Raw genomic sequence first — 25,887 nt, 5'->3', positions numbered from 1 at the left:
ATAAACTCTGATACTGTCCAAGCATGAGACTGCTTTTTTTTTTTTTTTTTTTTTTTTAAAGGCACAGGCCGATCGCTGTTAACAAGTACAGGGATGGAGTGCTGAATTTGAATGTTTTTTCCAACACTGTAAATAAGAATATACCTGGATACGTGATGGTATATTTTGGTGTTTGTCTGTATAATCACTATAGATTTATTTTTTTCTTTTTGTGTGTATCTGTATTTTGTATATGTTTTGACAAATCAGGGAAGCAAAAATTATTTTTATTTTGTATGTACTTGCTATTCCGGAATTATTAACAAATTGCTAAAAACTTGGCTTTATAAGCTTTAAAGCCTACATTTCCCAGAATACTTTGCATCTTAAGTGATGTCACCTGACTGTGAAGGGAGGGTGTGCTAATGTTTACAACCGTGTGACTGGATATCCCTTTACTCTTTAAACTGCCACTTTTCTGAGGCGATTTCATGCGTGTGCAAAATGGCTCTTAAATCAAATTGCAACGTGGATGACTTCCCCTGGGATTCAGGTAAAGGAATTGCTTTTTTTCCTTCAGGATTTGGTCACTTAGCTTAATGAAGCTTGTTAGCTTGTTAATAGATAAACAGGCGAAGCTAAAACCAACATTACGGAAACACGAGCAGCGGACTTGAACCTTAGCAGCTGTCAGTGAGCCACACCTGTGCTCATATCCTGGCATTTCCCACTGTGTTTCTCTGCCTTTTGACCTCCAGTCAGTGACAGTTTTACAGCAACTTAAAGAGTTAGCTTCCAAGCTAGCTGTCAGGAGTTCAGGAAGCGACAAATTGTAACAACACAACTTTATTTGCCCTTTTAACAACCTGGTTACTGAAGGAAATTACCTTTAGGATGACCTGTAATAGACATACAGAGAAAAGGACAGCAGGCAGCTGGTTTTACAGTTTGAAAGTGTAGTGTGCTCATGTGCAAGTTGTCAGAAAACACTTGGGACAGAGTCACGTTTCCCATTTGTAATCAATCCTGCATTATGATTGTGCGCATCTTTAGGTTACTGTCACGGGTCTCCTTTGTTGGAGTTTTCATTGCATGGTTCTTCACATGTTTTCTATTTGTCAAAGGTGTTGTGTGCAGGTAGGATTCCTCTGCTGTGAAGATGGATGCATTATGTGGTCTGAAACTCTCTAAAAACAAGCACTTGAATCAATAATGCTAATATTTGCATGGGACAGTCCTCTTTCTCTCCCCCCTAGTTTAATTCAACTTTCGAAGCTAATGGCCAAAATTACACTGAACGTGGGGAGAATATGCAAAATTCACACCCAGTAAATATCAAGACCTCCATAGTTTCGGTGCAAAACAGTATGAGTGCATCCTGAAAATGTTCACATTTAATGCACTAGTTACGTCATATATAATCAACAACCTGAAAACTCTCTCAAAAGAGTGCTAGCAGACATCCTGCCAGTGTGTTTCTTTTCAGACTGACATGTGTTGCAAGATTCCTACAACCTTGAGGACGTACTTTTTCACAAGCTCACCTTCCCAGTAGGAAGACGTCACTGCTGCAATGCTTATCTCTGTGTTGGTGCCATTCACCGTTCAGCTCTGGCTCCCACTGTTGTGTTGTGACCTGTGTGCTTGCACAAACTGTGTGACCAACAGTCGTCTCCATTAAAAAAACACACACACACTTTTTCTTTGTTATGTTTACCTTGAGCAAGGTCACCCTGCAGGCCAGATTGAACCCTCTTGCTCTTGCTGGTGTTTTAACCTGCACGTTTGACACACTTTCCCTAGACACTATTCAGTCCCGTACCATCAGAGATGTTTGGTATTAAATTCTTTTTATGAAAACGTTCAGGAAGCTTATTTCACCTCTTTAGTGCAGGAGTGGGATTTGTCTGGTCTTTGATTTGAATTAACAACTTACCTTGTAGTTCAAGTCCACCTAACCTCCCAGAAATTGGGAATTCCTCTTTGCAACTTTGTTACTTTTTACTTTTTAATACACAGTCAGGTTACTGACCTGTTGAAAAATCTCTCATCTGCTTGAAAAATGATTCCTCCAGTTGTTTTTAGAATCTGTTACACCTTTTGTTGCATTTTATTTTCAGTGACTGAAAATGGCTTTTACTTATCTTTATCCTGGAATGCGCCTTATGTGATTTGTCAAACCGATGTGTTCAGTAACAGTCATTCGCACAGCAGTGGTTATGGCCACCATGTATTCTGATTCTACTTACTTGGGAGTAAGTTTGCTTTCAGTGATTTTTCCCAGTGACACTTTGAGCAGCTTTGGAAATAAAAGACCATCTCTACCAACAGAGTCACAGCTCCTACTATTAATAGCTGCAATATCACTAATAACTGTTGTGTCTCTTTGCTGTGACAGATTGGTGTTAACAGTGAATCTGTTGCTGGATCATACTGCGAATCAAAGCTGGCACTCCAGAGAGCGCGGCGGTAACATTTCAGAGGCTTCATCGTGGTGGCATTCGGGTTTGTGCTTTGATGTCTTCCATGTTGTCCCATCAGTTTAAGAGAAACGCATCGTTGAGCTGCCTTTTTACATGTCTGTCTGTCTCTGAGCAGCGTCCTGATGGAGTGGGTGTTCATCATGAACCGGATGGGCTCTCAGAGCAGCTCTGCGGCCCAGCGGAGGCGGATGGCTCTGGGGGTGGTGATACTCCTGCTGGTGGATGTCATCTGGGTGGCTTCTTCAGAACTGACCTCAGTAAGTAGTAGATCACAGCTGACGTCTCTAGGTGGACAGTAATATAAACAGGCACGCTAATGCGCTCGGCAACCAGAGTTTACTGAAATATGAGTGTTTCGTATGACATTCAGTGACCATGAATTAAATTGATTGTTTTCTGTTCCTTGAACCCTTGACTCTAAAAATGCACATCTCCATAGTAACTTTTATTTGATTTCTAAAGGTTTTTTCACATTCTAAGATTGCAGGATTATTGCAAGAAAACTCATCATCAGTAGAGTAAACCTAGCCTGTGTCATGACAGTCTAAACTCAGCTCACATTTTCTATTAGTAGGTGAATGAGCCCATGCTTCAAAATGATAGAAAGAGGATCGCTGTGTTCATGTTAGGCATTAAAGGCACCGAACAGCAAAATTATAACTGTTACATTTATATTTCGGCTCTCAAATTCTGCTAATTTTTTTTCATAATTTTTTCTGGAAACTACAAAGGAAGGAAATCATTCAAGAACAAGTTTACTTTCAAAATTTCCCTTCTGCTTTACCCTCCAATAAATCCCTGTGGATCCCTCCAAAGGCAGGCCTGCCCCACTCTTCAAAAACCTCTGAGAAAAACCTCATGTTGGTGCATTCAGGAAGCTGGGACTTGGAAAATTTCTTCCTGGTCTTATGATGGTGGCAAATATATGCAACATTGGCCACAAAGAAAATGAGCTGAATACTGACTAAGTCTGTCATGATCTTGATTTAAAGATCAACAAGATGAAATAAACATCAGACTTGGTCCATTCTCCTCCTCACACATGAGAACAGTCACCTCTTCCCAGTTGATCATTAAGGCAGCTTAACTTAAAGAGAATAGATGAGCGTTTGGAACACAGTGGTTTGGTAATGCAATAACAATGTGATTTGCAGTAAATACGAACACTTTATTGGATTATGTTAAAGTCTGTGTTGTTTTTCTATCAATGTTCTCTCTCGTCTCTAAATTACACCAACTGTGACCGACCTTTGTTTTTTCGGTCACTGGCATTTTTTTCCCCCATCAGCAGCGTTTGTGAGCAGTTCATTGACTTTGTTGTCAGTTTTTGTACTTGTTATTTCCGTCCTGTGGCCTTTTCATATGAAATAATATGATTTTGAAATCGATCAGATGTTTTGCGTGAGTTGTGATTATTTGCACTTTTCTTTCATGTCGATGAATGCACATTGGAAGGAAACATATTTTTTACGTCAATCTTTTGTGACAGGCGTATTGTCCATGTTTTTCAATATATTGAGCTGTCCTTAAAGGCACAAATACGACCACTGCAACTTTACAAAAAATGTTCAAATAACATGTACGGCTGTCGAGAGAACCTGCCCCATTGCATTGATATTGTGTTTAATATCAGTTTAAAATACAGCATTTTAAAAATGTCAAATTTGAGAGAAAGCTGCGTGTTAAACATTCAGACTTGAGACTTGTGGAAGCAGAACGTTATCCAGTAAAGTAATCGTCTCTTTATTTTCCCTGCAGTACATTTTCAAGCAAAAGGAGTACAACAAGCCCTTCTTCAGCACCTTCACCAAGACCTCCATGTTTGTGTTGTACTTGCTGGGCTTCCTGTTGTGGCGGCCCTGGAGGCAGCAGTGCACCGGCTCGCTCAAACGCCGGCGCTCAGCTTTTGTGAGTGGACGAGGTCTTCCCACACGGGGGCGCTGTGTTGGGTTTTTAGTGTGTGTTATTCCTCTGTATTAAACTCCTGACCAGGACAGCGATTGGATTTATTTGTGGAAAATCCATATCACCATACTTAATTTGTATTGACTGGATGTTTATTAAAATGACTGTGTTCAAAAATGACATGCCTCTTTAGTAAGATGGGCTGCACACCCTGGAAGCTAATTGAACTTGGACATATGGAGTTTGTCAAGGATTGTCTCAGTTTCTGATTTTTAGTTCATGATTTAACTGTGTCTGCTCTGCAGTTTGCTGATGCTGAGGCCTACTTCGCATCCTGCACGACTGACAGCACTGTGAATAACTGTCTGGTAGGTACTTGGACGGCTGGGTAAATTGGTCAGACATCGATGTTTTCATGTTAGGGTGCAGCGCGGTTATCATGCACTGATTCTCTGGCCTGCAGAGTGAACCACTGTATGTGCCGGTGAAGTTCCAGGATGTGCCCACGGAGCACTCGCACAGCCTGATCGGAGACTGTGACACAAGTGAGTCTTTTGATTTCACAGGTTTGAGCCACTGGTTCTAAACTACAGAGGGCAGTGGTGAGCCTTGAGCACATGCAGCATCAATGTTCAGGCCACCATATCGACCTCTGCCTCATTTACTTTGAATACAACTTGAAGAAAGTGTGTAAAACTTTTGAAATTCAGACAGGTATGATGCTTGTGTTCCGTCCGTTTGTCCATTAGCGCCTAATGAGAATGACATTTTAGTTACCGCTGTAAACTGATGGCCTTGCTGCACATGCAAATGGGATCTGAAGTAAACATGAGGACTTCTATGTTTTCCTGTTTAAATTAGACCTAATTATCCCCTCCCTCCCCTCGCCTGTCAGCTCACTCCCGTCTCCTTTTCTACCCTCCAGCATCCAAAAAGCAGCGGGTGCGTTTCAGTAACATCATGGAGGTGCGTCAGCTGCCCTCCACTCAGGCCCTGGAGGCCAAGCTTTCCCGCATGTCCTACCCCGCCGCCAAGGACCACGAGGCCATGCTGCGCTCGGTGGGCAAGCTCACCATCACAGACGTGGCTAAAATCAGCTTCTTCTTCTGCTTCGTGGTGAGTAGGGATCCAAGGTGGGCAGTCAGTGCTGGAAGAAGTTAAACTTTGCAGTGTGTCTTCTATCATCCGCAGGTTATTAAAACCAGTGAAGTACACACCAATGCTGTTTCCCAGCATTTTATTCCTCTTAATTTCTAACCCGAACCCTCCTGAAGTACTACTTCAGCCCAGTTTGCACGGCAGTTTCTATTGAACTGTTATTGTCCATTGTCCATTTACTTTACTTATTGTCCATTTGTGAGCATGAACAATAGCATCATTTCCGCTTTTCAATAAATTCCACCTTGAGAGCCGATTCCAAAAACTCGTAAGTGAAGAGTTTTGCCTTCTACTGCTTTTTGTTCGAAAATCAATTAATAATAATCTTATGTAACATATTGAACAGTAAGAAGTCAAGCACCAGTCCAATAATGCTACATAGTAGGATAAAAATAACGTACAGTGTGAGAGTTGTGCGAGCCACAGTGTGATTCAAACAAGTAAGTTATTATTCATAAAACTATGCAGTTGTGTCGAGTAGTTTTTAGTTCTCAAAACATTCCCAACTCTTGATAAATTCATTGGTTCAGCAGTGGAGTCTCCTTGTGAGACTGCTTTTTTTTCCCCTTCTCCAAATACATTGTAGCAGAAAACCACACAAACAACACAGAGACCTGCTCCTCTTTCTTCCATGTCCTTCTCATTTTTTGTGAGGCAGATTTTAGGACCACTTTTATCCATTTTGGATATAGATTTTTTTTTTTGGGGGGGGGGGGGGGGGGGGGTGGTAGCCAGGTGGTTAAAAAAAAAAAAAAAAAAAAGTGTTCTGCAGCTACTTTTGTGTGCATGAATAAAAGATGCTTTCATGAGATTGAATTATTTGAGGGAGCAGAGACCCATGGCCGAAACTGCAAGTCGTAAATTCTTACTTTCAATTCTTTGGAATGATGAGCTGCGTTTAATTTGCCGTTCTCCCTCTCTCAGCAAAATTATCACTTTTTTTTTAAAATCAACATCATTCTTCATTCATCGTGCTTTCAGAATTCATGGATTTTACTGTGACTTCTTTTACTTGGTTCCTGTTTTGATGTTGTCCATAAACAGATCTGTGCTGTTTAATTTTGATGGAACGCAGCTCTTGCAGCAGCTGCAAATCTCCCTCTTTATTATTTTGGGGAGACAGTTTAATTTTTATGATACAAAGAGGCGGGAGATGGGAGGAAGGGTAGGAAAAGAGAAAGTTGTAACCAAGGTTTTCTATGAAGTTTGACCTGCGTTCGTCCCTCAGACACTTGGCAGCCGGTGCGCTGTCTGTTAACCTGTGTAAATTAAGATTGAGAACGGGTTTATGGGGTGTTTGCTCAGTCACAAAACAAACTAAACCTTCTGGATTGATTTATGTCCCCATGTTGTGTGTAAAAGGTGGCTTTATGAGGTATGTTTAATGGCATTCACTGCAGAGGCGTTAAAACGTAAGATGCTCGTCATTCTGTTCACCCCTGACAGTTACAAACGGTCACATCTCTTCTGCTCGTCTTCCAGTGGTTCCTGGCCAACCTCTCCTACCAGGAGGCTCTGTCCGACACGCAAGTCGCCATTGTCAATATTCTGTCCTCCACCTCAGGTGAGACGCTCTTGCTCTCTATTCTCATACATAAATAAGAATGTCAACAGGGTCTTTTAGTGATTACTTGGTGGCTGCAGCCCTTTAGAACCTTTCAACTGATGGCGAACCACAGGGATCAATGCTTGGCCTTCAGTCACTTCTGAACTCGGCTTCATTTCTCCTCTGATTGTCACCATTGTCTCTCTATTAGTCATGATTTTATTCAGATCTAGCTTATCAAAACAAACGGGGATTACTCTGAGCAGTGGATGAACGCCATTTCTCAACACAAATTACCTCAGTTGCATTGAATATGACTACATGTTGCAGAGTATTACTTCTTCAAGACTGTCTTATTTAAGTTAGTTACATTTCAATAACAAGATAAAGAGATAGCAGGTAACCCGAGAGTCCTGAGTGTCTGGCAAACATCTACTTATGATTTTTAATGTTGATTTCACTTTCAGAAAGCATTTTAAAGTAATTGTTTTGTTCTGTTTTTCTGGATTACATTGAACCTCTGAGATCTGCACTATTCTGTTTCTTCAGGTTCTGGAAATATTCATTGATAGCATCCTGTTTGTTTAACGCTTCATACTAACCAAATCCAAATCTTCCGTCGCAAAAAGCTTTCTTTTAAATATGCTTTTCTTTATGCATTTCCTCTGCTGTTTAAATCCTGCTTATATACGCCTGGCCTTTATAAACTCTCATCTTCTCTGTAAACGTGAACGTTATTCACAACTCTGGGCAGCACCATTATTGTGTGTTTACTTTATTTTCATTGATTATGCTTTAAACTCTGACGTGAAGCTTCTTTCTTTTAAAAAAATAGAGAAATGGATGTTTTTCTGTATATTTTTCTGACTGAACTCTCCCCCCTTCAGGCCTGTTTACGCTCATCCTCGCAGCCATATTTCCCAGCAACAGCAGTGACCGGTTCACCCTGTCCAAGCTCCTGGCCGTGGCTTTGAGGTGAGGCTGAGTGATGCCGCTGGTATTTGACTGGAGGAGGGCATGCTGGGAGCTTTCACTGCTCGGTGAACATCCACCACAATATTTGAAGTAATCACGCCGATCGGAGTCCAAACCAGCCATATTCATTTTCCCTAACATGATCCTCCCCCCAAAAGTGGCCTTTAAAGTGCGCTCAGATTTATTAGCTCTGAGTGAAATCATATCAGATTCATGTAAGGCTGATTTTATTGTCGAGGCTGCAACTCTATTTGTGTCTGGTACAGATCAGACTTCAACTGGACACCAGACTTCCTCAGAAGGTTCAAGAAAAAGAGAATTCTTGATTGTTTCTGGGTGAAGTCTTCATAATTCTGTTTGCGTGACAATCAGAACAGTATGTGGGGTTTAAATTAATTAAACTTTTTTCATTCATTCAATGTATTTCTGTATTTTCTAGGCTATTTACATTGTAGTTTCTCACCAAAGGGACCGAAATTATGATTGAACACATAATTATGAAGTAAACAGTAAGTATGAAATAACTGAAAACATTTTATATTTCAGATTGCTCAGCACCGCCGCCCTTTGCTTTGTTGACAGTGCTGCTAACCCTTGGCCTTCTCTCAGGCTCTCGATGAGCTTCATTGAAATGGTTTTCACGCCACAGCTGGGCCTTGTCAGGGTTCATTTGTGGAATTTCTGGCTCTCTGTTTGGGTTTGGACCATCAGTTGTGTTGTGCAGATGTCAGGTTGGTGCACACCTGACAGCCGTGATTTATGACGGTTAGAATTCATATTGTGGCAAGAACCAATCAGCCAAGTGAAGAGAAACGACACTTCATGTGTCTGGAAAATTGCAAAACCTTTGAACCTGTCCCCGAGTGCAGGAGCAAGAACCATCATGCGCTACGCCCTGGAAAGGAAGACCAAGAGGCCCCTCTGCTGAACCAGCATGGCTACCACAGCGTCCTGAGCAACATGCCATCCCGTCCGGTTTGCCTTTAGTTGGACCAGTCATTTGTTTTTCAACAGGGCAACGAGCCCAAACACACCTCCAGGCTGTGTTGAGGCGATTTGACCAAGGAGGCGAGGGATGGAGTGCTGCCAGAGATGGCCTGGCCTCCGCAGTCGCCTGATCTAAACCCAGTCCAGATGGTTTGGGATGAGATGGCCCGCAGAGTGAAGGCATCTCTGCGAACTCCTTCAAGTCTGTTGCAAAACCATTTCAGTTGATGTCCTCATGAAGCTCAGGAGTGTGCAAAGCGAAGGGTGGCTACTTTGAAGGATCTGAAATAGGAAACATGTTTTGAATTATTTCACACTACTTTGATGAGACTATATAGCGCTTTTACACTGCTTAAGCAGCCAGAGCCCAAAGCGTTTTACACTGTTGATCACATTCACACACACATTCACTCACCAGTGGAGGCGAGCAATTTGGGGTCCAGTGTCTTGCTCAAGGACACTTCAACATATGGACAGAGTAAGATGGGATATCATACCAGCACATCTATATGTGTTCATTCATAGTTTTGATACCATACGTACAGACTTTCCCACAATGTTTTCATTGAAATATTAGATTAAAAATGATTAATGTATTAGCTGGTTAGCGTGAACGCTGGCTGCTTTGGGGAGAAAGCTAGTCTGCCTGTCTTGAAAGGGCACATATCTGCCTACCAGCACCTCTAAAGGTCACTAATTAACACCTCATATCTCTTTTGTTTGTTGAGTTGGTGTTAAAATGTCAGTTCTTCCCGCAGTCTTTGTGGGTTGCCTCGCAAGCTGCTTAATTGGAGATGGCCAGCTTTTAGAGGTGCTGGCAGACATACTTCCTTCCCTTTTTTTTTTTGCCACTTTCCAGGTTTTTTATGCATAAATAATGGAACCATCTGCTTAACTCGATCCACATTGTTGTGCAGAGTGAACCGATCACATATTGGCCCCGTCATTAAAGCATTATCTAATTAAACAACCCCTCTGTGAATAATATCATTCAGCTTGTTTTATGTGGGTATATTCAGATTTTACCAGCCTCATTCTTTTCAGATGCTTCCCAGAATTCTCTTTATTAGTTTCGTGTCTCTTTTGTTTAGCATGGGTGGTGTTGCCCTTGTGAGTCTCTCCAGTATGGACAACCCTGATGAAAAAGGCGTTATTGGTAAGAAGCACCACACGAATACCTGCATGGTGGACTGTGTCTAACTTTTAACTCTTTACAAAACATTTTAAAGCATGGTGTAATGGGAGGAAGTTTGATTACTATATTGTGCTGCTGTGCCTCACATAAGACTACGTGTGAAAAGTTAAAACCAGCTGAAACAGAAATAAAAAAGAATTTTTCTAGCTACCGAAGACACACAGCCACACGTGAGACTCACTCCTAGAATTAAATCATTTAAACATGATCTGTACATCTTGCTCTGAGCAAACACTGTGGAGGTGGTGTTCCCTGAATCTCTCCTACCAAATGTAATCACCTCCAACTTGTGTGAAGGGACTCTGTGGTCTCTGGCCGGCGCCGTGCTCTACGCAGTCTACATCGTAATGATCAAGAGACGAGTGGATCGGGAGGATAAGCTTGACATTCCAATGTTCTTTGGTAAGGAAGTCTTTTCTTATGATTACATTTCATTTTCTTTTGTGGTTTATACAAGATTTAAAAAAAAAAAAAATCAGAAAAGGTAAGGATGGTGTTCCACCCTCCCTACTGTTGATATCAAAGCACTCCTGAGAACTGTGGGGTTTTTTTAAGGTGTGCTGCAGGAAACTGTAAAAACCTGGAGGTCAGTGTATCATTTTGAATAAAACCATGGGTTTCACTTCCACAATGGTGGCTGAATTTGAAAGTATGGCTGTCAAGTTAAAATTTATTAATCATTTTTTGCTGAATTTCCATTCTTAATGGTGGTTAATCACATTTAGAATTGCCTGTTTAAAATTCAGACAGTTTTTCAGCCCTTAATATAAAGCATTTCTTACCGGAGTGTCTTAATTGGTAATCAAATTAACACAAAGCATTTCCTCTTTTAACCTTTCGTGTTTTCTTTTAAAAAAAAGTGCCATGTGGATTCACTTGTCCGTTTCAAAAATACATCTTAAACAAAATGCTTCAACAGTGTGATCACGAAACCAGGACTCAGAGGTAGCAAACAACTTCCAAGTATTAAGAGGAAAAAAGTAGTAGTGCTTATTGTGAGAGATTCCATAACAAAACAGTCATACTGATCCTGACTTGAAATAACAGCAAACAAGTGTTTTGCAACACTGGTATGAAATTTGTACTTCACTTCTGACAAACAGAACAGACTCGAATACAAACAGAAGCAGTATGATGTTTGGAAAATTTTCGAGCTTCAAATGAAGACTCTAATTTCCAAAATTCACTTGAACTGCACAGAGGTGAAAAAACAAAACAAAAAAAAACATTGCAGTAACAATAAAATAAAATTAGCTCATTATGAGATTCAGAACTGCCGGAGCTTTAAATTTTCTCTTCTACTTCTTTTCTTTGAGCCAATTGCAAACTCTAACCCTAATTGATTAATTATGATAAAAATTCATCTTTCGACGGCCCTGCATTAATCTAATCACATTTAACACTGACAGGTCTGCTTTAAAGACTTAGCAGATGTCTCAAACCATCTGAAACCATCTCAAAGAACAACAGTGTAACCCTGCGGGTGTCAAACCCATTTTATTTCAGGACCACACACAAAACAGTTTGATCTCAAGTTGGCTGAATTAATACATAATTACTTTATAATAAATAAAAAACTACAACACTAAGTCTGTCTTTGTTTGACTGTAACAAAGTATTAATGTATCACTAAGTGAGTTCACATTTGATGAACTATTCATTTGTAACATGAAAATTTGAATTAACTGTAATTTCAACAATATTTTTGCCTTAGTTCACCATGTGCTTTAAAACTTACAGACCATAGTGGATTTTTATACTATTTACATCATCAAAGGCATAAATCATTTGGCCACAAAACATAGAAGGCTCATTCATATTATGATCGGAGTAATCTGTCAAATTATAGAAATCTTTAATGTAGACCTGCTAACCCTGCACAGTTTTGTCTCCAGTCTGTGTCCTAAATCTCTGACATGGGGACGTTTTTCATCTCAGCTGCTGTTGTGTGTTTCCTCTCAGGGTTTGTGGGTTTGTTCAACCTGCTGCTGCTGTGGCCGGGCTTCCTCTTGCTCCACTACACGGGCTTCGAGGCCTTCGAACTCCCCAGTCAGCTGGTGTGGACGTACATCCTCATCAACGGCCTCATTGGAACCGTCCTCTCCGAGTTCCTCTGGCTCTGGTGAGCTGCTCATACATCCATAATGAGCTTTAATTAACATTATCACAGGAGCTCTTCATGCAGTTTTTACACTAAATCTCCCACTATGGGGTGCTGAATGTGTTTGATTAACATGGAATATTTCAAAGGCATAAATCTTTTTAAATTGTAATGTTGGTCTCTGTTCCCAGGGGCTGTTTCCTCACGTCTTCTCTAATTGGGACTCTAGCATTAAGCCTCACCATCCCGCTCTCCATTATGGCTGATATCTGCATGCAGAAAGTAAGTTCACAACAGGAATGATTCCAAGAAGGAAATAGGAAGCGAGATGAGGAAATGCCAGTTTGAAAAGAAAGTTCTGCATAAATGTCACAGTGGATTATGTCAAAAATATCCTTCATAACGTCCATTTGGACCATTAGGTATTATTTCATAGGAAGATATGGAATTTCTCTGAGCAAAGTAGGAATATAGAGAAAAATCCATCACTTCATATCAAATATACTTGGGAACTTTATTCTGTAAGCCTTATAGATTCTGTCAAAGCAACAGAATGAAAACTTTAATAACACCAAATAATTTTCTCTTCATGTAACAGATATGGCATTGTTTGCTTCATGCTTTCCTCTTTCTTTAAGTCTCTCGTGGTGTTTATTTCTGATGAAGGTCTTAAAGACTCAGAGAAACGATGCTGACATTGACAAACTGTAAACTTTTGATTGTTTATAATTGTTCACCTGCAGACATTTCAAAATGCCTGAAAGCTTGAGGCTCAATGTTTGAAAAGACAGTGATTCAATAGCTGCCACACCTCCTGCAGATGGAGCAGCTCTTAATCCCAACAGTTTAATCTGAGCTGAGAATCAGATAATACTGTTGTTTTTGTGGAAAAGTTGCTCTTCACATGCCTTTAGGTGCTTTTCACAAAGTTGTTCAGCGAGTCAAGGAACAAGAACAAAATGAGAAAGCCAAGTACTTTATTAGCTTGTGCGAGTGCACAACCTTTTGGTGCAGTGGTTAGAGCTTTTTATCAAACATAGAAGTTCCCTTGTTTAAATCCATGCTTGAAAAGTTTTTTCTCCTATGATGTAAGATAATAATTCCCGTTTGGAGCATATTCTCTGAAGAAATTATTTCTTATTTAAGTTTTTTGTAGAGATTGTGAAGACATTCTTGCATACACTCCTTCCCCTTCTTATATCTAAAAACGGAAAGTCGACAACGTATTGTTTGGCTCATTTCTATTCCTTCTCTACATTCTGTATAGGTTCGGTTCTCGTGGTTGTTTTTTGCCGGAGCGGTCCCCGTCTTCCTCTCCTTCTTCATCGCCACGCTTCTGTGTCACTACAACAACTGGGACCCCGTCCTGGTGGGGCTGAGGAGACTATACGCCTTCATCTGCAGGAAACACCGCACTCAGAGGTACACACAGTCCCGTGGGATTACTTTCAGAGGGCCTGTTGTGTTGGTGGAGATCAGCCTGAGGGCGTGTCTCTTAAGTCAAGGTGAAAAATCTCCGACTCCGCAAACCTGCAGACAAAAAAAAAAGTCAAAAGATTCAGAGCAGCCGATCAGTTTGTTAAGTCGACTGAGAGGATGTTCACTATTTATATAAAGCCATCAGCCATTAAGCTCTAATACAACAATGCACCATGGCAACCGGAGACGAACGGGATCAGCTACGTCACTCCGCTTCTCAGAATAAAATCAGCTGCAGAGACAAAGGAAAGACAGTGTTTGAAAGTAATCTTTTAATGTGCAGACAATAGTGGAAAACCTTAGAGTTTCACAGCTTCGCTTGAATGACGATCACAAAATGTGACTGAAACTTTTCAGGTATTTTGTTTCAGTTCAAATATGTCATTCGTAATTTTCCTCTGATGTTCCAGACACACTAATGTTCACATAATTAAGTGATCATTTGGTTGGCTTTAGCTGAAATCCCCTCCTAATATTGTGTTTACGGATTTAATTTAAGTTTTATCAATAAACAGAAAAGAGGCAGAAGTAAAAGATTCACTTCTAAATTAACTCCTAGTTTAAGCGCGTGTTAATCAATGGGATGGATGTGGAAAAGACTGCTGGTGCTGATTGCTGCTTCAGGCAAGTATTAGGGAGTAAATAGTGAGGCTCTGAGGGTTCATTTAGAAAACTCACCAGCGGACACGTTAACCAGTGCTTCAGTTACAAATGCTTCATTGCTGCAAGGTCCTTCTATAAAGACTAGTCACTGTAAATGACCAGATACTTAGGAAATGAATAATAATCATGCAGCTGTAGCATTGTAGTGTTACTGTACTGCCTTGGCAGAGCTGTCAGGCTGAATCACCCAACAACTTCAGCTGATGTCAGTGACAGGTGATTATAGAGCATCTTCCTCCACTAGCAGAGAAAGATGCTCTATAATCTCAGTGTAGGAAAATGGTTTCAGTGGGCATCAGCAGCAGCAACAAAGCAGCTAAGATAAAGATGCAGCAGGCACCTCTAAGAGAATATTTATTCAATGCTGCTAATGCTAATCGGTGCTGCTGTGGGTACAGGCTAAGGCTAATCTTGCCACCAGTGACATGTTTTACGTTGCTGTGTTCGCTCAGGATCAGTGAGTATCAACAGGAGTTCAGTGGTTTGACAGTTTTCATACTGAGGTAATGAGGTCACTGAAACTTGAGTATTTATACATGCAATAGTAATAGTAATCAGTTACACTTAATGATGGTAAATAGAACCTTAATTGAAGTTTATCTCTGATTTCCTGCTGAAACAGGAAACTCACCCTAATGTGTTACACACTGTTTCCCCTCCATGGTGCCTGAACTACAGGATAAGCAGCTTCTCTGTGAAAGTGATTTCTAAGCAAAAACAAAAGTAATATCAAGATGAACCAAAGTGAAACAAAAAAGAAACTGTTTTTCATCAAATGAATCAAACAAAATAGTATGAACCAAACCTAAATCCCTGACTTGACATAAAGAGGAGAAAAAGGCAGAGAGAGATGATCTCATTTCCAACCAGACACTACGCTCTCTTCAATGTCAAAATATTTAAATTGAAACTACTTAAACACAAGATGAACAGTTTCTCAAGTCTTGGCTTAGGAGGACGCTGATCAGTGGGCCAGTTCAGTAGTTTCTGCTGCCGTCAATGAAACGACCACCTCTGTAATCTCTGGTTGGAGTTCCACATGCACCAGCAGCACGTTTCGGTTAGCGTCGCTGTAAAACAGAGCAGGTCACGATCTAGAGCCAAGGTAGACTCTGAAGAGCTGCTGAGACAGATTCTCGCTCGGAGGTACTGCACTGTTGATGTTTATCTAACTCGGCGCACTTGAAATACCAAGTTCAAGTACATGTGGACTGCAAAGAGAGCTTTGGCTGACTTGGAACTCTCTCAGTGGACCAAACAGCAACATGACCTTCTCATGTTCAGAGGAAAAACATCTATTAGAGACTAGCAAGCGGAGGCAACTGTGGAAAGGAGAACTTCCCTTCAACCTGGAGGAAACCTCTCTGCTTTCACTCTTAGTTTTGGAGGATAAAAGGAAAGAAAATGAGACGACAGAGAGCGGCAACAAAGCATATTACACAAAAAGGTTTTAACATGTAAATACTTGATGTCAGCACTCGAATAATAACACACATTTAGCCAAAGTTAATCATCATGGTATAACCACCCACCACACGTTCCCTTTTTATTCCCTTTTCTCTTTATGAGGCTCGGTATTTTTCTCTTCATTTCATAGCATCAGTTCACATCCCAGACATCTCACAGAGCTTTAAGGTCAACACCTTGGAAGAAGGTGGTGAGAAAACCAACAATCAAGTGTCTTTATGAGCAGAAAGTGGGAAGGAGAAACTTTTTTTAACAAGAGCAAACGACGCCCAGAACCTGATCCAGGTGGGCACCCAGCTGACTTCCCCTGATGGGGTTGAGGAGAGCGCGGAGAGAGAGCAGACACACAGCGACGGGTGGACGGCGTGCAGGTCGTCGGGCCAGAGAACACAAATCAGAGTCATGCAGACGTGTAGAGTGAGCACAGCGAACCACAAGCACGAAGTAAAAAAAGAGTTAATCAGAACTTACATGACAAATAAAAGAAACCAGGAGGAAATGGGCTGGGAGTCACGACACTCCTCAGGCCAGTGTTGTTATTGTCCATCAACTGAGCATGTGCAGAAGAACTCTTCACTCCGGTCGTACTGCTCACGATCAGTGACGCTGCGTTCGCTTAGAACCGATCTACTTGAATGGAGTGACTTTATACTGGGCATGGAGGTCATTTCCTTCCGTCAGTCACATCGTTTGCGTGCAGTCACGTTCCAATTAGCTTCCTCAGCGGCTTCAGTCGTGGTTGCCATGGCAACTCTGACCTAGATATCAAAAGAGTAGATACAGGCACACGTTATTAATAGGTCAAAGTGCTGCTTTCACTGTTTGCTCACGGAAATTAGAGATTGTTTCTTTACACACAGGCGTGTGCTCAGTTACTTCCCGCTGAAGTCCCTGCAGGAGGTCGGCTGTTGTTAAACCGTGAAAGTTCTCCCAGACGGTCTTAAAAAAAAAAAAAAAAAAAAGTCTCTTAAGGTTTGTGAAGAGCGTGAGTTGTTGTGTCGTTGTGTTGCGGTGTACCACCAATTAAAAATGAATTGACCTTAACTGTGACACACACTTGAAGTCTTTTCTTCCCTGACATTCTCACGGGGATAATGGACTCCATTTGCGGCTCCCAAGTCTTAAGTCTGTAATCACACGCACACGCGTGACTGCCTAACCTCTCCGAGGCAGCGGTGCGCCTCCGTTCATTCTGTGAATGCTGAGGGACGATTATAATAATGACAGTTGTCAAGATGACAACCGTGATGATGATGGACAACCCCGCCGCCTCTGCCCACAGGCTGCCTGAAGACAGCGAGCAGTGCGAAAGCCTCATCCCTCTGCACGACGTCTCCGCCAGCGACGGGAGCTTCTGTTCCTGATCCAGCCGCCGAAACCCAATGTAAATGTCTCTTCACACTCGCTTCCCGGCTTCGGCTTTGTGCCCTTTGTGTACCGGGCTGTTTTGTATGTGTGTGTAAGGTTCCAGTGTGTGAATGGGAAGGTGCATGAATCAGCTGAGTTGATGGAATTCTGAAGACGGTGAATGTTAGACATTGGTTTATGCAGGGAATTCCATCACCTCAGTCTTGCGGCTTCCATACAAAATGACTGTATTGTTACAGTCTGAGCTCTACAGGGTTACAGCTGCTGCTTTTAGGCTAAAACGATAATGTACCGTATTTTCCAGACGACAGGTCACGTCTATCCACAAACGAGTAATGTGTTCCTCACACGCTCTTTTTCCTGCTCAATTTTCTGCCTCTCATTTGATCATTTCTATCGAAAATTCTGCAGCGTAGCTTCTTCCTCGACGTTTTACCTGTATCGTCAAACACTGTGATAAAGGAGGGTTTTCTGCTGTGGTACAGCGACATCTAGTAGTTGCAGATGATATGTCCCGATATATTTCAGTATACAAGGTCCTTGTTGATGTAAGTCACATGTCCAAACATAAAGTGTGACTTGAAGTTCAAATTTTTAAGTGTAAGTGAGGTCAGTCTTCACAGCTTCTCTAGAGATTTCAGGAGGAGAAAGAAGAATTTTCCCAGCAGCGCTTAAGAATGGACTAAACTTATCGGACTTGCTCTGGAGTTTAGATTTTACAGTCTTAGCAGTAACTTGTGGAAGCTGGATGCACAAAAAAAAAAAAAAAAATATATATATATATATATATGTAAAATTCATAAATAAGCAAACATTTGCAACATAGCCAAGCAGCACTGAGTGTTGGTAATTTGACACCAGTCTCTGCGTCTTTCTGGCTCCTGCAGTGCCTCGAACAGATGGATTTATAAGGACATTTACAACAAACATGGAGCAACTTGTCCGAACCAAGCTTGGACAACCGTCTATGGACCTTTACTCAGATCTGAGTCCCAGACAGCAGCATTTTGCAACAGCTGGCAGAATCACAATGAGTTGTTTTCCATTCCCGTCTGTCCGGCATTAGTCTGATGGCCGCAGTGTTTGGACGGTCTGGTGAGTAAGAAGCATGGGTGATGAGCTGGACAGGATGATCAAGCCATAAATATTTAAGACTGAAGTCTGGCCACCCACTCCACTAAAGGAGAAGCCTCCTCCATCACTTCTGGAGCCGTAGCTTTCATCACACTGCTCTCCTCCGCCTTCCAGACCAGGGTCAGGTGGTGTTTGATAGAAATGTTTGGAGGGGAGGAAGACGGTATGACCAGACATGATTTATCAGCTCTCATCAAACATCAGATTGTTTCTTTCAGTTGTTTTCATTTTGTTAACCTGGCGGCAGATGGACAGAACTCGATGCCTTTTAGGAAAGCTTTCTCTGCTTTGGTAAAATGTGGCGCTTCAGTGAACGGTAACTTTCATCCTGCATAAATAGGCTGATTGGTTTTCTCTGTGAGACGGTAATGACAACAGCCACAATCAGGGCAAATCTCCTGAGGTGTTGGAGCACAATGGGATTATCAGGCTCATAATTATATTCCACTTCACAGCTGATTATTGCAAATATCAGTGTCATTCAAACACATTAAATGATCCAGGGCAACTGCTGGTAATGCTCGCTCCCACAGCACACTGCAGATAAGCTCTAATTCAATGAAATTATCGGGTTCTTTTGTATTATAGCCCGGTTCGAGCTATCCAGATTCCACTTCTTGTATTTACAGTTGAACACCTGTTGCATGGACTACAGCCTGAAGTTTGTCTGCATGTGAGGATTTGCAGTGAAGCTCCGACCTTTATGTTCATATTGGGCTGAAAATGTTGAGATGGAAGAAGTGGATTTACTGAGTGAAGATTCATGTGGGGGGATTGAAATGACCAGCTACACCGATCACTTCACACCGAGATTCATGGGTTACCTGCTTCTTTATGCTTCACTATTCCTCTTTTTTTCTTTCTATCTCACAGACTAGATTTACACCAGTGATTGTACGCTAATCTAGATGTATATTTAATAATGGAATTGCAGATTGCTAATCCATTTTCAGCATATTGGTTGACATTTAAGACACTGCAGTGTCCGTTTCTGCATTGTTACTGGACCTGATCCACTATTTATGAGCAAAAACGGGCTAGTTTTTTTATTATTTAAAATGTAATTTTGCAAAGTTGATTTTTTTTTTTTTTTTAAAAAAAAGGCTGTGAATAATTTTATTCACTCAAATGTAACTGAGTGGTAAATAACATTTCAGGGTTATGAAAAACTCATTAAATATTTATTACTGCTCGGCATAGACTCAGAAACATGTCTACAGTGTGGAGTTTACAGCTGGAATGTTTTCAAGTGAAAACGCAAAGCTTTGTTGCATTTTTAAGGTCTGTTTACAGGACAACGGTGCTCAGACTCACTGAAAACGTAGCTTGTTTGAGAATGGATTAAAAGTGGAACTCACCGACAAAGCTCCGTCTTCATGTTGTAGGTGGTGGAAGCGCTGCTGCTGCACATGTGCACCACAGCTGTAGTTAATAATCTTGCACATGCGCGAGTAGAAGGACAATAACCTAAAAGTTTCAGAGTTGACAGTCACCTGTAAGAGCTTGGTCGTCTGTGTCCTCCTGTCGGTAAAGTTTCTAGTGTATTGTTCTCTCTGTGTATTCCGTTATGAAACTACAAAAGCATGTGTGTTTTCACGAGAAATGTTGTGAAAACAACAATCTTAATCTCATTTCCCTCATTTCTCTCTTTCCTCTTGTATCCTCAGGGGAGCAGCGTGGATCGCACACGGCCAGAGACATTTATCTTCACCCCAGTGCCTCTTATCAGATCTATTTATTTTCTACAGTGTTTTACATTTTCACAAGCTCTACTTTATTTTCACTTTGTTTTTTTTTTTTGTTTTTTTGTCTGTGTGTGAAACACTTGACGGTACTGGACGTCGTCGTTTCTTACTGTGACCAAATGAAGCGGTACAGGTTGGTACAGACCACATCAATCGGAGAAGGTCATCTGAAGACTCGCCGCTTGTTTTTTATTTTTATTTTTTTTGAAGACTGAATACGTCTTTAAAAAGAAATTCAATGAGAAGGTTGAGTTTTCCATAGAAAACTGGATCTCTCCTCATATGAGTGCGAAAGTCATTCATATATTCTGTAATCTCCTTTTCTTTGTGGGATTTTTGTGACCAACAGTCAACATTTCTGCACACGTAATCACAAAATATTGAACTCTGATTTCCATTCATGAAGAAGAAACACTACAACTGGGCAGGAAAGCTGCTCCGAGCGCAACACTGCCCCCCCCAGAGGACAGACTGCCATGAGGGGGCGGAGTCGACGCCGCCTGGTCGTAAACTCTCTGCCATAAGCTATAAAAAGGCCTTCGCTGCAATAATGGCTCCTCTGCTCGAACGAGCAGTTTCCCTTTCAGAAGTGGCTGTAAATACTGTACACAGTGAAACACAAACAGATCCCTCGCCTCATTTGTGAAATCCAGATGACCACTACGTTTTTATCTTATCTCTTAGCGTTTTATGTTGAGGATTTCATTCAGATGGCGAGTTTGCACCACTGCCAAATTCTCTTTTATTTGCAACAGAGATTATCTTCACGCTAAGCGGACTGTTGTCATGTTTCGGTTCCTTTTCGCGTTCGTCTCGGTCTCGCTGTATCATCCAGGTGTGGAGGTGAAATGTCAAATATTCGCCGCTCCTCTTGTTAAATGTCTCATTTCTACAGAGTGTTTCTACATGCAGGGGAATTAATAACCTTCCAGCCAGGGTTCACCAACAAGTTCCTCACTGAAAGTGGAAAAATGGAGAATTCATTCCACTTGACTGTGTTTTTTTTTCGCCAGTCAGTCCCAGTTCCCGTCTAACTAGCAGGACTGAAAGGTTTTTATAGAAGAGGAGTTTTGTGAGTGGAATTAAATCCTGAACCAGCTTTCATTGCTTTTTCATCTTTTATCAATGGTGCTTGTGAAATCATCAAGAATATGATTATTTTCTCTCTCAGGTTCTTTGTCTTTTTATTTTTTTGGAGTGATTCCTTTTGTCTTTATAAGTGTAATTAATGAAGACGTTCTACAATCCTAAGAGACCCCACAGAGGCTGTGGTAGGAACTTTCCTTTTATCCACCCGAACTCTTCAGTAATCCCGTTATTTTGCGAGTCTGTTTTCATGTTTCACTTCATGCTGCACTATTAAAAAAATATCTTTTTGACTCTTTGTGTTAAACCATTTGTTTCCCTCCAAACCCCGTTTGTTTGGCAGATGGTGTGAATGTTTCAGAGTCCAAATGCAGAACTGCAGAGCAGAGCTGAGTGCCACTGCTGAGGTATGAAAACCCTTATGAATAATACAAAATGGCCCATTTTACAAAACCTGAATATTTATTAAAATGGTAAAACTTCTTTAAAAGTAATAAGAACAGGTAAAAGAAAAATCTCTTGCTTGCAATTATTGGCACCGTTCCTTGAATTTCAATGAGTTCTGACAAAAAGCATTCACTTGTGTTTACATGGCCTGAATCTACCAAGATAAAACGATTTGACTGCATGAAAGGCTCCCAGTAACTTTTTCCTAATTGGGAAAAGATTGAGCTGTCTGAGAGCTTCAGGATTAACAATTTCAGGAAAACCACAGCTCTTTAAGGCGACAAAAGCATTCAAAGATTCTGAAATATCTATTTCAATAGTTTTTTTTTTCCTCTACAAGTTTCTGTCACTACAGCATTCAGAAGCTTCCTGGATATGTGTGTGTGTGTGTGTGTGTGTGATGGAGAAATCACGGCTGAAAGGCTGTGTTGGATTATTTTGCATTGATTTTAATGAATTGAATGAACAGACGAAAATATCTTTGCTTTGAAAGTTTTCTATTTTGCTTGTTGGTTTGATGGGCCAGGTTAGATCCTGTTTCAGGCCTTGTTTTGGCCAACAGGCCTCATGTTTGACACCCCTCATTGAAGAATTGATGTTCGCCAGTCGCCCATGACTACGGAAGGAACCATGAAGTCTTGAGAGATGAGTTTGAGCAGGACGACACAATCAATGAGACCCGACTTAAACCCAACTGCAAACCATCGGAGAGCGCCGAAGAACAGAAGAATTACTGCAAATCTGAAATAGCTTGAATGCACTTTCAGACATCTGCAGGGTTTCACCACTTTAATGTTGTTGCTTTTCATGAAATTTCATTATTGCCTGAAATAGATTACAGAATAAACTGTCATTTACATGTGAAGATATTCCTAGTGGTGAACTCTAAAATGACAAGTGCTTGTCATTGTTTGAAGTGTTGTTGTACAACAGGCTGATTATCTGTTTAACAGCAGGAAGTCAGTCGAAATGATGTAATCCCACTGCAGCATTGACCTGTTTAATGTTGGAAAGTGTGTGTGTGTGTGTAATTAGGGAAAACAGTTCGATATTATAAGTTTTTCTGTCATAGGGCAAATGCTGCTTTAGAAAGACCTGTTTTGTTGGAGGAAAAAATCTGGATTATTACTTCCACATTCTAAGAAATTGAGACGACGGTCACACAGTGCAGTTTCCTACATGACTGAATCCTGCACTGCCAACACACAGCAGAGCGACCGCAAACTGAGGAACTGTATTATATGATCCTCATGGTCTGTAGAGCCGGAAAAATGAGCAGAGAAAATCCTGAGAATCTCTCTAAGTGGCGATGGGATTTTGATTAAAAAGGTTTTTTTGTTGGAGGGCAAATCCCTCTCCACATCCACTGACCTCTGTAAGGACTTTTTGAGGATTTTGTTTCAGATCGATGAGGTAAATATTGTACATTACTGCATGAAACCGATGTTGCGCCTGCTTATTTTTCTGCTACTATGAGTTTAGATAACAAAGGCCAGAGAGGCACAAACTGTGCAGCGGCTTCTGAAGTCAAACAGTCAAAGTTTTCCCAACATACAGGACAAAAAAAAAAACCTTGGGCCACAGACGGTTGCATAATGGATCCCGATCAATCGCCATCATCTTATGGAGTTTGCTCCCAGACTGTGGCGATATGGGATTGGTTGCAGAATCTTATCTCTATCTTTCTGCATTGAGATTACTTTCCAGTAATGAGAAGTCTGGTTTCTCCTGCGGATGCTGGATGCTGCCTCGCGCCGCCACACTGCCTCCACGGAAAGCTATTACTCCATATGTGCTGCATCCTCTCGGTACTTTGACCCTGCAAACCCCAGAGCTGCCCCTACATGTTCCTGTATGGAAGACGCCAGCTTGAAGCAGGCAGTGGCGGGCAGCTACAGCAGGAATCATCTGGCTCATCTCTGCTGCTCATCCCACAAATGCATTTTCCTGAAAAAATGTGAGTGTGTAGAAGGAACACAACCAATCTCCCCAGTGGAATAAGACTGATTGAGAAGCCGTGTTATAATAAAAATAGGCATTTTCTTACGTTTTGTGTTTATTTGCAGTGATGCAGGGTCACGGTGCGCTGGAGAGGAAACCGGAGTACCTGGAGGAAATCTACACACACATGGGGAGAACATGCAACTTTCACAGGTATTTATTTTTTAATTAAATACATTTTTTAAGTTAATTTTTAAGAAAGTTTACTCTTCCATTCCTTAATGATACCGGATCTTAATTTTTTTTATTCAAACATTTTAAGTACTATAAATATATATATACATATATGTATATATGTATATATATATATATATATATATATATATATATATATATATATATATATATACACACATATATATATATATATATATATATATATATATATATATATATATATATATATATATATATATATATATATATATAAACCTTTTAAAAACCTGTTTTAGATGTATTTTTTTATTGGAATTAATTTTCATCAAATGAATATTTTCTTCATTCAAAAAGAATGTGACACGACAATGTTTCAGAGTTATTCATTTTTAACATTTGAGACAAAATACTGTCCCTCAATGTTTAAATGTCAGATTACATCCTGTTCTGATTTAAATGTTACACATTGAGCTGTGGAAAAACCCTCTTATGAAACATACTGACTCATTGCATTTAGCATCTTCCAGCCGTCGGGGGATTCTGGCGGTGTGATACAGTTTATCTCAAAGTCAAAAAGACAATCTTGTGTAATCTAGATATGTTCTCCGCATGCTGAGGTGTAACAGAAAGATGGTTCCTGCTGTGCAATCACTGTTGTCTGAACACAAAAGCTGATAATTTCAAGTCATAGATGAAGAGTCGTCGGCATTATAATGAACAATCAGGCCTGATTTTACCTTCTTCAGTTCTGTGGGTTTGTGGGTTGTTAACATCTGACTGATGGTGCGACGCCGCCCAGAGCAGAGCTTTACTTTACTTTATATGACAATACCCAATCACAGAGGGAGGAGACTGGAAATACTTTCTTCTTTTAAGGTTGTCACCTTCATTATTTCAATGCAGATCTGTTCCGGGAATCTACCTTCTCAGAGAAGTTTAAAATTAGATTTAGTCTCTGTGCTGTATGTGTCCTTCACATAACTGAGCTGGAGTGTCTGGACGTGAGCTCCACTGGAGTCGGAGTTGGAGAAGTGGAAGCCAGTCCCAGAGACGTGGTCAGAGCAGAGGTGTGTGTCGATGGGCCGAAGAAAATCACTTCAGGTTTGTCGTTGTTAGGTTTGAGAAAGTTCTGAGACATCCGGGACTGCATGGTCTGCCCACATGTCCATTAAAACAACAAACAATGGCGCCCACTAGTCGTCTGACAGGCTAACAACATTGTTGTCACAATTCTGCCGTGTCCAAATCATTTCCCCATCATTATCAAAACATTACTGTGTAAAATGCCAAACTTTTCTGAAACAAAAACACACAAATTATATTTTTACCTGAAAAGTTGTGTAAACAAGGAGATAGATCACTGAGGGGACTTGAGGCTTTGTCTGAAAATGTCAAAGAAACCATAATAAAACATTTACTATGATCTAGAACAGACTTATAAAATGACAGATTGCATTTTCTTTGAGGGCTTTTTTTTTCCTTGTACATTTTGGTGAGAATTCAAGACTTACTGTAATATCTTGTCAAATCAGAGCTCAGAAAAAAAACATTCAAAAACTTTCTCTGAGGCAGCGTGGGGGGCTTGAGTGAGAAAGCAGTTGGCTCCCAGCCCAAGAAATAAAAGGGGGAAACTCTGTTACATCGAGCCTGAGCTGTCGTCAATATTCCTTCAGTAGGATTTCAGGTAAATTGTATCATCTTTGATGAAAAAAGAATTTTTGATGGTAGAATAAAGATTATGGTAGATGTCAGAAACCAGTTTCCAGAGAGCAGGACCACATTCTCCATCTTTTAAATCCACACTGATCTTTTGTTCCGCCTGAAGACTACAAGAAAAACTGTTTGATTTGGTTAATTGTGTTTTCCTGAGGAAACTGGTTGTTTCTTTTGCACAATGAAGTAGTTCAGTGGAGGGTGGTAGTGTGCTGTAAAATTTACTGTTGCATCCAATTTTATAAAATCCTCGCTGCACGGTGTAGCAGGTAATAAAGTTAGGAGCCTTCAGATCTATG

The 25,887-nt window shown here is 40.8% G+C and overlaps 1 protein-coding gene across 1 annotated transcript; it reads left to right on the top strand.

Moving 5' to 3' along the window:
* The first annotated feature begins 385 nt into the window (after positions 1-385).
* LOC115403033 (solute carrier family 35 member F5) lies at positions 386-20,781 on the top strand. The gene is made up of 16 exons (XM_030111793.1): positions 386-532; positions 2,378-2,484; positions 2,578-2,719; positions 4,221-4,370; positions 4,673-4,735; positions 4,831-4,912; positions 5,293-5,483; positions 7,008-7,089; positions 7,959-8,046; positions 10,125-10,189; positions 10,526-10,630; positions 12,191-12,350; positions 12,521-12,611; positions 13,597-13,751; positions 17,221-17,322; positions 20,108-20,781. The coding sequence occupies exons 3-15, from the start codon at positions 2,585-2,587 to the stop codon at positions 17,300-17,302; spliced, it is 1,449 nt and encodes a 482-aa protein (XP_029967653.1). The 5' UTR covers positions 386-532; positions 2,378-2,484; positions 2,578-2,584; the 3' UTR covers positions 17,303-17,322; positions 20,108-20,781.
* Positions 20,782-25,887: the final 5,106 nt, after the last annotated feature.

The sequence above is a fragment of the Salarias fasciatus genome, chromosome 16 (genome assembly GCF_902148845.1).
Source record: "Salarias fasciatus chromosome 16, fSalaFa1.1, whole genome shotgun sequence".
NCBI classification, from domain to species: Eukaryota; Metazoa; Chordata; class Actinopteri; order Blenniiformes; family Blenniidae; genus Salarias; species Salarias fasciatus.
Note: the sequence above shows the minus strand (reverse complement) of the source record. Positions and strands in the feature narration are given on the sequence as shown.

What these genes read in the sequence shown, in the direction of transcription:
- LOC115403033 (XM_030111793.1), top strand. Translation starts at nt 2,585, where the DNA reads ATGGAGTGGGTGTTCATCATGAACCGGATGGGCTCTCAGAGCAGCTCT. An exon ending in GCACTGTGAATAACTGTCTG is followed by an intron (nt 4,736 to 4,830) that starts GTAGGTACTTGG and finishes TCTGGCCTGCAG; the next exon opens with AGTGAACCACTGTATGTGCC. An exon ending in GCTTCTTCTTCTGCTTCGTG is followed by an intron (nt 5,484 to 7,007) that starts GTGAGTAGGGAT and finishes CTCGTCTTCCAG; the next exon opens with TGGTTCCTGGCCAACCTCTC.